The sequence below is a fragment of the Hydra vulgaris genome, chromosome 10 (assembly GCF_038396675.1).
Source record: "Hydra vulgaris chromosome 10, alternate assembly HydraT2T_AEP".
Classification (NCBI taxonomy): domain Eukaryota; kingdom Metazoa; phylum Cnidaria; class Hydrozoa; order Anthoathecata; family Hydridae; genus Hydra; species Hydra vulgaris.
The window spans coordinates 13,495,239-13,507,500 of record NC_088929.1 but is presented as its reverse complement, the minus strand read 5'-3'; the positions used below and the strand labels follow the sequence as shown (position 1 = coordinate 13,507,500).

Here is a 12,262-nt window from a genome sequence, read left to right as displayed (position 1 = left end):
AATATACAAATATAATAAATAAATTATTGCTTATTATATTTGTATAAATAGTAAAGAATGATAAATAAGTTCTGGTACTAATGATTTTATACAAAATATACTTTTGCATATCAAGGCCTACACTTAACTAATATTTACTGTTGAATTTAATATTTAAAATGCTTTTTTACTCAAGTTTTTATGTTTAAAGAAACTTTTCTCTTTCTTATAAAATTTTCAAAACTTTTTTATTACCCCAAATTGTGAATATTAACAACACATTTTTGGAGTCTTTAGATCAACTCTGCTTAACAGCATTAACTTTTGAAAAAGTGCCTTAATCTACTATAGACCCTTGCTCTAATCTGTTCTAGTACATATTAATTTAATATAATTGTCAAAACACAAAATCTCTATTAATTTTTAGAAAAAGTTATTAACTATATACAGTTGTCAAAATACAATATTTCTATCAGTTTTCACAAAAAATACCAACCAAGAAAAAGCTTATAATTAAGAAAAATTGCCAATAAGTAATCTGAATAGATCATATTATCAAACAATGATGTTCATTTCACCTAAACAACCTAATTTTTTTAAATCTTATTTAAATTTGGACAAGCGATCGTGATTTTAAGAAGATTTTTTTTAAAAAAAGAGAATCTTCTGTTTGGGTTTTTTGCTACCAACTTTTTTATTTTATGTTACAACAAAATATATCTATCAAATATATCTATATATCAAAATTTTTAATTAATTTTTAATTTTTCTGTCTTTTCATAACTCAAAGATCTGATTATTTAACAAAAATATGTTGTAGCCATCAATATATTATACAGACACTATAATTTTTTTAAACCAACTTACTGAGCAATAAATAGCTACTAGTTAAAGAATATCATTAAATGAACCTGCCCAAATATGACAATAGTATTTCATACAAGAGCAAATAAGAGATATGTAGAAGTAGAAAACAGAATCAGGAGAAATGAAATAGTGAGCACAATAAAGAGAAGCAACCTTTGCAGATGTTAACTTTGCAATGGATTGTATATATGGTTTCCTTGAGCAGATGGCAGACTTTTGCAAGGACAAAAAAGACAATTGTCTTGGGCTTCTAATTTTCAAGGGCCTAGCAAATTGGTTATTAGAATTCTCAAAACAATTGATTTTATCAAATTTGTCAAAAAAACGTTACAATTTCTAAAAATCTTAAACTAGTGCTTTAAAAACCAAGTGTAAAAAAGGTTTTAAGTTGACATTGACATTCTCAGCTTGCCACTAAACAGGGTACTAACTTATACTATTTATATTACCAGGTAAATTTTCTTAAAATCACTTTCTTTTTTATGATAGGTTAGTAGCATATCACTTATGTTTTTAAGAAATTCTTTTCTTTCTTTCTGTGCAATGCATGTCCAAATAACGTAAATTTAAATTACTAATAATGTTTAAATGATGAATAAAAATTCTGTAGTAACATATTTTATTCAAAATTTATTTATTATTTTTTAATAAAATTGTTTCCATTTGAGCTTTGCATAGTTTTTGTGAATTATAACAACAATAATAAAAAGTTTGTTCTCAAGTTGTGGAGATAAAAAAAAGAATTACTATTAGAAATAGCAGATATGGTGTAAATGAAAGAAGGTGAAAATCATGGGGTAGAATGAGGCTTAACTTAAAACCGTTAAGAAGGAATAAAAACATCCATACCAGCCTGGATCTAGGAGATTATGATGGAGGTGCATTTATTAACAGTGGAAACTATATGGTATGAGATAAAAGATTTAGAGAATATTGCATGGTCCAAACCACCTAAAGAAGAATAAGGAGAAACTGAAAAAAAGCTTGGGTCAGAGACAAAAGACAAATCAAGAAGTGAAAAGTGATCATGATTGTCTGAAAAAAGAATCACTAAGGTGTCTATTTGAGTATACAGAAGTTATGAGCTTTAATGCAAGAAGGGTCAGTGGTGTTAGAGTCAAACCATTCAGTGTGTTCAGCATTAAAGTCACCGATAACAAAAGTTTTGGCCAAGAGGTAAAGAGAAAAGCTTTGTCAATTAGATCAAAAGTAAAGTTAGATCAGTAAAGAGGTTCTTAACGGAAAAACATAAAATATTATTACAGAACGGATGCACATAAAATATTAGTCCAAGGATTTAAAACTGATTTTATGGCAGATTTAAAACTGATTTTATGGCAAGTGATATGATGAGTAAGTATTTGCCCAGGCCAAACATGTAAATATTTGAGTTTTTGAAAATGCAAAAGGATAATGTTGCAGTCTCCAAAATGCGCACCAAAAGCACTACCAAACCAAAACACACCAAAAGCAACCTTTTTTGCAAAACATTACACTGTTAATACGCTGATATTTTACTTCTTTTAATAGAATCATTCTTTTAGACCTATCACAGAGTTTAAAAAATCTACAACCAGCCAGCTTCAGAACCATTAAACAGAGCTATAAACTCATTAAGAGATAACAAAGAAAGTTGCCACTACCAGAGAGGCACAAGAAAACTTGAAGAGAAGATCTGTCATTCATTCTCTTAGGCAGAAAAAAAATGAAGTACAGGTTTACATTAATGGCAGTTTAGTAGATGAACAACAGAATTTTTCTGCTTAACTCTAAAGTTATTACAAGATTTTACTAAAACTGCAAATAAAATTAATCTTAACAAAATAGAAAAGGTCTTTAACTTCCCTATTACACACTTGTCAGTTTTTATGTAAGCATTTTTTTTTTTACTAATCATTTGAGTAATAAAAAAATCTCAACAACCTGTATTTTTTTTAAACAAATATGTTTATAGTATGTAACATATATATTTATAGTATGTAACATAGTATTTTTACAAAAACGTAATAAGCACATGCATGTTAAAATATAAGTACAAAATATGTTATAAAAATATATATAATAATATATAAAAAAATATATTAAACTTTATATATATATATATATATATATATATATATATATATATATACATACAATATATATATATATATATATATATATATATATATATAAATATATATATATATATACATTCAGTATATATATATATATATATATATATATATATATATATATATATACATATATACATTCAATATATATATTTATATATGTATATATATATATATATATATATATATATATATATATATATATATATATATATATATATATACATCCAATATATATATTTATATATATATAATTATATATATATATATATATATATATATTATATATATATATATATACAAACATACATATATATATACACATACATACATATATATATACACATACATACATATATATATATATATATACATATATATATATATATAAATATATATATATATACATATATATGTATGTATATATATATATATATATATATATATATATATATATATATATATATATATATATATATACATATATATATATATATTTTGTAGCTGATTCTCACCCATAAACAATCCTTGAAATGACCGAGTAACTACTGTCCATATGTAGCTGATTGTAAATCCGAATAACAATGTGGCAACAGCAAGACCAGATCCAGACCAAAGAAGTGAATTTTTTCTACCGAATTTGTCACACAGATAGCCCCATATTATACTAAAAGAATGAAACATTCACTATTTTATGTCAGTACAATAAAGTTACATTTACAAGTTTAAATTTAAAGTTTGTCAATTACTTCATGCTAACTGTTGAGTATTTTAGTAGAAGATAGTTTAAAAAAAAACTATCTTCTACTAAATTACTCAACTATGTTTGCACTTTATGATATTCTATTTGATTTTAGTGCTAATTTACTACAAACAAAAAGCAAAACAATTTTTATTAACTATTTTAGAACTAGTTTCTCAATACTTTAGCAATATTTGCAATATTTTTTTCATTGTGCTTCAGAGTTACATTATTGAGTCACAACTTTTTTTTTTTTATTATTTACTTGTTAAATATTACTATTATTATTTTAATTCATTTTTTTTGTAATTTACTTTTTCAATTAAGTTGTTTCAATTGTTGATATAAAATTTTAAAACTTTACATTTATTTACTTAACTTAGACAACATTTATGGAAAACATTCACATACCAAGTCAACTAAGATAAAAATGAATAAGTATTTGAAATCCTAAAATAAAATGTTAATTTTATTTTTACAGCCAATCATTCTTTCTAGCTTAAAAAACCTGGATATATCTAACATCTGATATACACTAAGCAAAATATACTATAACTTTCTTATCCTCTGTAGACAGCACTCTTCGAAAAGAATTTCAGAATGATTGTCACTCTTACTGAGTTTTTGTCTGTAACGTGCTCACTATTTTCATAATCCTGAATTCATCTTTTTCCTACATAAATCTCATATTTACCCTTGTTAAAAATATTGTCATATTTGCTCTATTTTTTCTAATGAGACCCTCTCTTTTATTAACAAGGTCCTAATACACATTTCAAACTTTTAGCTTAAGCCTCAATCTTATTTTCTAACAAATAGTAACAAGGTCACTGCTCAAGCAAGCTATCATCACTGTTTCATCGATCAAAAACAAATTTTGTATGACTCATCATACAGCTAAATCGCATTCTTTTATTGTAGCCGTTTCCTTCAAAAAAACTTTTTTTCAACTTATTTTCCATCTTACATTTTTTAATCTCACATTTTATGTTTTCCTGACTCAAACAATTTACAATTTTAATATTTTAATTTTAATTTTTGAACTTTCTTTTTTCTCTTTCTCCTCTTTTTTTTTTGTTTAACTTAATTAATTCAGTCCCAATTTAATAAGTTATTCCTTACAGTCTTGTTGGGAGTTATTTTGTTTAAAAAAAATATTTTTTACCAGAGTTTTACCCAAAATGCTAAAACTTTAAAAGTTAAAAAGTTAAAAAAACAACAGAAAAAGCTTAGACTTTACGCGAGACAAAAATAAAGAATAAAGCAAATCAAAATACATAACATAGATATTCACCTGCTTCCTATTCTGCTGACGGATAGTGAGGATGAAACAACTCCAGCATACTTTCCTGATTTGTAAAAAAACATAATAATATAAATCTTAGGCAACTAATTTTAAAAAAATACAGAGAGATATCAGGACACAGAGGATTTATAGACATTTCTGTTCGCTGAAATCTGGTGGACTATAAACGACAGTTATAATCAACCAGAGTAGTTATGAGATCGAAAATTTAAACAAATTCTTGAGGTTAGTCTCATTAATTAATTTAATTATAAGATCATAATCTAATTAGATTTTCATATCCCTCACCAGATATTCTAATATCTCTTTCAGCTTAGAAAGCTCTTTTAATGATTTATCTGTACCTTCTAAAATGCAGTGTAGAAATTTCAGAGGAAAATATAGTTTATTCAACTATAGTCATTGTCAGTTACTCTAAATAATTAGTGTTTATTTTATGCAAATTTTCTTCAAAGAAGTGAATTTGCATAAAATGCAAGAAGAGAAGAGGCTAAATAGAAGAGAAGAGATAAATAGTGATCAAAAAGTGAGAGATAAAAAGACAATTAAAGAGATAAATAGTGATCTTTTGATCACTATTTATCTCTTTAATTGACTTGACTTGAAAAAAGACTAAAAACCATTTATAAAAAAAACCTTATATCAGGCTAGAAGAATTTATGATATGCAAATTAATATAATTGAGATAACACAATGAGAGAAAAAAAATCTAAAGTTTTGATGCAGAGTGAAAAAAAAAGAAAGCGTTTTAGGAACATTAATTAAAATATGAAAAAGTATGTAGAAATATGTATGAGCTTAACTGAATATTATGATTTACTGCAAAATGATGTGACTTAAATGTACAACAAATTGAATGAGAATATATTTTGTAGGAGAAAATGCAACTTTACAATAATAAGGAATTGGGTTTTCGCTGTGATCTTATTGTGCTAAGATTTTTAAAAAAAAACTATTTTATAGCCAAAGGAAAACCAAAATTGATTTAAAATCTTTATTAATTCACTTTTTTATTCAATAAAACCATTTAGGTATTGTAAAAAAATCAGCCTTTAAAAGATCAAAAACTATACTCATTATCAAATTGCAACTTGAATTGCAAACTTGAACTTGAATTCAAGGTGAGGTATCAAGTCTTTGTTAATTAAAAACTCTAATATCTTATAATAATAATAAAAGGACTAGATCATGGTTAAAAACATCACAGTAATTTGTTAAGTAGTTACAAATAGTAATAACTATTTTCTATTAAACAAGGAGATATGGCAGACACACTTGAAAGTGTTTTAATATAAATATCATGGATATGCAGTTGAAATCTCATGCAAGATGCACAAAACACTAATAATGTATAAAAACAAATGCATTATAGCTATTAAAGATTTTTAAAACACTTTAGAGATTTTTTGTGATGAAATATAAAAGACAAGTCAGCAAAGGATTAGGATCACTATGATAACTTTGGTAACAGGTAACTCACTACAACCTGCTTCATATCCTACTAGCGTGTAGAATATTCTTTTCTAGGCAAAAGTTAGGTGAACTTAACTCTGAAATCTTCTAAAATTACTAAAAGCTACTGACCTCTCTTGGAAACCATATATACAATGCATTACAAAGTTAGCATTTGATGTTTCTGCATTTCCAAAGAATACCTCTCTTTATTGCATCATATTCTCGTGATTATTTTCTTTATGATTGCCCTAATTGTTCTTGTATGGAAAACTTGTTCATATTTAGTCTGGTTTTTTTAATAAAAACCTCTTATAAACAAGATTCAAAAACAAATTGGATAAGCTGTTAAGCTTGAACCTTTATCCCATCATCATAAGATTGCTTTTTTTTTTTCTTTTCTAAAAATATTATCATGGTCACTGTTTTAGTTAGCTATCACTACTTCTTCCATCAACCAAAACTTAATTTCCTGTGAACCTCATTTAAGTAAGTTGCATCTTTCTACTGTAACTGCTCCTTTGTGCTCAAGTTTTTCTTTTCATCTACTGTTTTTCTGAAAATATCACTTATTTGGAATTCTCTTCTGTCTTTATGCTATCCTGACACTTACATTTTTTAAAAGTCTTCTATCAATTGCTTTCTTGCTCTTTAGCTCTCTTCCTTGTTTTCAGTCAACTTAAATGTTGCTTGCAGCCTTGTTGCAAGTGAACTTATTTTAAAAAAAATTATAAAAGATATAGTATTCCGAGAAGAAGTTTTAACATCACTTCTTGCATCCATGACCTCTTGCACTCATTACCTTTTACACCCATCAGCACTTGCAGCCATCACCTCTGCACCATTTACCTTTTGCACTAATTTCTTGTTAAAATATAAGGTTCTTAAGATAATTTGTTTCATAAAAAAATGTTGAATAATTTTCATAATTATGATCAGAAACAACAGCTAGACAAAGAAAAGAAAATTATGGAAATTGAGACTTACCATAGTTTTTTTCTCTTTGTGCATAGTTTTTGGGAATCCAATGGTATGGGTCCAATATAAGATCTGATGGGTTATCTGATGGCATGATGGGTAATCTAATGGTATGATGGGTAATCTGATGGTATGATGGGAAATCTGATGGTAAAAGTTAATCGCTTTTAAAGTTTATAACTTTCCACTTTTTGCTTAGCTATATTTCTTAAACAATTTTTATAAGTGGGTTATAATTATTAAAATTATGCAATGTTAAAATATAAGAAATTAGTAAATATTCTATTAATAAAAATATAAACAAAATAAAATATAGAAGCCAATATAAAAATACAAACCAGCATTTACTTCACTAACATTAAATCCCTAAACATAAAAAAAGATATAAAAATATATTTAATTGTGGGAGAAAAAAAAAGTTTAATGAACTAAGTAGGTAGATACAGTAAATGCAAAAATAACATTTCACAATCTTATGCAAATATAAAATCAGGACACTATACAAACTCCAATCTTTTAAATTTTTTTAGTTTAAAAAAAGCGATCTCTATAAAAAATTTTTATATCATATATATGTTCTTCTTCCTACTTTTATAACATTTATTATTCTTTCCTAAAGTAAGTTTTGTAACATTTTTATGTCCTTTTTAAACCAATCAATCAATATATATCTGAAATAATTACTAAGCTTTAGGGATATTTACAAATAGTACATCTACTAATTTTATGGAGTTAATGACAATAACATTAATAATGATGAAATACAATTATTATAGTAGACAATTATTATATCAAAACAGCTGAATTAAGAATAAAAGTGGAAGTGATAAATATAACAACAATGATAATGCAAATAAAAATAAAATTTATAACAATAATCATGAAAAAAAATATTCTAATCTATTAATACTAGAAATACACATATATAAATACATTTTGTAAATGCAATGCATTCTAATGAAGCTGCACCGAGCAGTGAACGCCTCAGAGATGAATAATAAGTTAAAAAGAGTTTAGCAGAGTGAGATACAAGTGCAAAAGGACAGATCTCCAGTGGAAAACAAAGAGCCTAAAGTAAAAAAATTCTATAAAACTGACAAGTAAAGTGTTGTAAAAGTAAACAATAACAATAAACAATAGTTGAGATAAGTAAGAGTCATTAATTTTTGTTCTACTAAATTGTCGTTAGTGTCAAGCGTAAATGTGATGTATAGACAGCATCAATGATGGAGCAGAATTATTCATTTTATAAGTAAGTGGGGCTCAGTACAACTTGCATACAACTGTAAGTAATTTTTTCACACACACACACGCACACAAATAAACTTATATACATACACAAATTTTTGGATATATTAACAGTAATAATTTAGGATGGAGTGGAATAAGTTGCTTTTAAAAACATGGCTGGAGAGCTTTTAGGTCATAGGAAAGTTTTATACTTTAATATTATATGCCCATAAGCAGCAGAGAAATTGTTTATTTATTGAAGAAAGTAAAGGTTGTTTGGAAGAAGTTGATGAAGGTAAGAGGTAAGTTGTTGTGTTCTTGATTCAAGACAAACTGGCAATTTAGGAACGGAACAAGATCACCAAGCTTGAGAATCTTAGAGGTCAAATAAAGTACATCAGGATTGCATTTGTAATTCTGAAAATACATTATGTTTAATGCCTTCTTTTGAAGATGAGATACCCTTGTAACAGCTTGCTTCTGGGATTGTCAACTGTAATTCCGGAAAGTTCTAGAACATTTAATGACGTTAGAGATTTAATAGCTTTAATAGTTTCTACCAATAATAATTGTAAATATGTTTTTGCGGTGATTTATGACGGTGTTTTGAAGGATATTTTAGGAAAAGCATAGAGTATATATATTGAGGAAAATTTTATAAATAGCAGAGTTTTAGTTAGGAGAAAAGATTATCGTTTATTGATTTAATTTATCTGTTTATTGATTTGTTGATTATAAGAAAAAACTACAAGCTAACTGGGCATGGAACCAAGTATGAGATTATTTGATATGTTTGAAACGTATGATGGCACTTCGGATGCTGCTGTTTGGATTCAACGAACGAAAGTCATTGCTGAAATTCAGAACTTAAAGCTTGAACTACTTTTTCCGACTCTTCTCAGAGAAGCTGCTTATGCAGTGTACGATGCTTTAACCGCGGAAGATAAATAAGATGTTGTGGAAGTCGAGTGTGTGTTATTAGCTGCGTTTTCTGTAGATGCCTATACTGCATATGAACTGTTTACATAACGAAAATTATGTGACGGAGAAAAAGCCGACGTGTTTTTGGCTGATTTAAGACGATTTGCCTATCTTGCTAAATTATCAGAGGAGTCTGTGCGTTTGGCGTTTGTTGTGGGTTTGCCAGAAGTTTTATCATCAAAAGTGAGAGCTGCTTTGAACTGTGCAAATGTGATTGACAGTGACGCTGTTGGCGCTGCATCTTGACGCCATGCTACAAAAACCGCGTTAGTGTGTTACAACTGCAAAGGTTTGAATCACATTGCAAAGAATTGTTTGCTTGCGAAGAACTTGTCACCGAAGACTGTTAGATGTTTTAAATGTGGTGAGGAAGGACACATTGCATCGAAATGCTGGAAGCTGCAGGGAAACGATTGCAGGAGCGAGGAATCTGCGCTACCTCGCTCCTGAACAACGGTGGAATGAGCGCATTATCTGTTATTCGTTTAAAAGTTAACAGTATGGTTGCGACAGCTTTAGTGGACACAGGATGTTCGAAGACGATTTTGAATAAAATATTCCTGCCCAAAAGTCAATGTAGGTACTCAAACTCTCAAAAGGTAGTAACGTTTGAAGGAAAAGTTCATCAGTGCACTGGGTCAGCGGTTGTGATTCTTGAGGTTGATGGCATTAAAGCACGTGATGAAGTTATTTTAGTGGACTTCCAACCGTTTGGAGTTGATATGATGCTCGGAATGAGTTCCATTAAATTACTAGGAGGAGTATCCATTTCTCCTTTGGGAAAAGCGAAGTTCGGATTGAGTTACTGTGGAGCACCGGCTTTGAACAAAGACAAAGTTAAGAAAATCGAAATAAAAAAGAAAGATCACGAAGCAGTTTTTAATGGTGTTGAATGGAGAGTCAAATGGAAATGGAGAGATGGAGAAAGCCCCGACCGATTGCGCAATAAAGTGGCACAGTACGGAATTCCACAACACGCTAGAGCAGACTATGAAAACGAACTACAGGATTGGATTGATTGGAAAATCCGACCTGTTCTGGACTGGAAAGAAGCTAACGATTTCATTGAGACATACACGAGGGATGCAGATGTGTGTGTCGAAAAGCTTAGAGAATGGAGAAGAATGGGTAACAAACCAGCAATTATTGATTTACTCAAGGCTTATCTTCAACTAAAAATTGATAAATCTCTTTTGCCCTTCCAAACAGTGGTGTTTCGAAATAAAAGGTATTGTTTGACACGACTTGGTTTCGGATTGAACGTTGCGCCAATGATCATGAAATCCGTTGTGAGTGCCGTCATTGATCAAGACGAATTAGTGAAGAGTGGAACGTCCGCTTATGTTGACGACATTTTTGTAGACGAAAGTGTGGTGAGTCTTGATTATGTCAAAAGAGACATTTTTTTAAATATGGTTTAGAAAGTAAAGAAGGTGAGCAGATTGGTAATGATGGAGTTCGTGTGTTAGGATTGTGTGTGCGCAAGGTTGGTAACAAACTGATGTGATCCAGAGGGAATCGAGTTGATGCTATCTCGCAAAAGTTAACCAGGAGAGTTGTGTTTTCAATCTGTGGACAGTTGGTAGGACATTTACCCGTGTGTGGTTGGCTGCGAGTGATTTGTAGTCTCTTGAAGAGGAAAGCTGTCAGTCTGACGAAGGGTTGGGACGATGAAATTTGTGATGAGAACGTTAAGTGGGTGCTTTAAAAAGTATTTGCTGAGGTGGAACGTTGCGAGCCTGCTTGTGGTGATTGGGCTGTGTGTGGTGATGAGGGAAAAGTGTGGGTTGATGCCAGTTCTTTAGCGATGGATGCTCTTATTCAAGTTGGGGAAACTACTGTGGAGGATGCAACATGGCTGCGAAAAGAAACGTCTGATATTCATATAAACATGGCAGAATTAGACGCTGTGATACGTGGAATGAATATGGCTCTGATGTGGAAGCTGAAGAAAGTGACTGTTTTTACCGATTCCGTGACAATATTCCACTGGGTTTCTGACGCCCTTACAGGAAAATCAAGGTTGAGATCAAAAGCGACGGCTGAAATGCTGATTCGAAGAAGACTGAGCGTGTTGCAACAGCTAATTGAAGAATACAATGTTAGCGTTGAGGTAAAACTCATTCCTTCCAAAGATAATTTGGCTGACGCATTAACAAGAGTTCGCAGCAGATGGCTCAACAAACTGACTGTGCCAGAGTGTCGGAACAGTTGTATGGGAATCGTAGCTACGAAGGCTAAAGCTATTTCCGATATACACCAAAAAACTGGACATTTCGGAGTGAATCGAACGTTAAACTTTGTTCGTAAAGCAATTCCGACTGCTACTGAAAACGATGTTCGAAATGTGATAAAAAGTTGCGAACCATGTCAGTCAATAGATCCAGCGCCAATACGGTGGGAAAAAGGGAAATTGGATGTTGAAGGAAACTGGGAGAGATTGGCCATGGACATCACGCATTATGGCACTGACAAGTTTTTGAGTCTAATTGATTGCGGACCTTCAAAATACGCGTTGTGGCGACAATTATCAAGCTCATACAGAAGTCTCGCCATAGTCCGAATACTCCGTCTTATTTTTTGTGAACGTGGAGCACCGTCTGAAATATTGAC

At 29.7% G+C, this 12,262-nt stretch overlaps 1 protein-coding gene across 2 annotated transcripts in view; it reads right to left on the bottom strand.

Annotated features, from left to right (window-relative positions):
• LOC105845118 (uncharacterized) overlaps positions 1-12,262 on the bottom strand; it is a 52,886-nt gene that overhangs the window by 17,673 nt on the left and 22,951 nt on the right. For both annotated transcript variants that reach the window (XM_065807294.1, XM_065807295.1), the window contains exons 3-5: positions 7,777-7,804; positions 4,997-5,051; positions 3,476-3,627 (exon numbers count right to left, since the gene is read on the bottom strand). In XM_065807294.1, the coding sequence (XP_065663366.1) occupies positions 3,476-3,627; positions 4,997-5,051; positions 7,777-7,804 (235 nt within the window). The remainder of the gene's footprint in view (positions 1-3,475; positions 3,628-4,996; positions 5,052-7,776; positions 7,805-12,262) is intronic.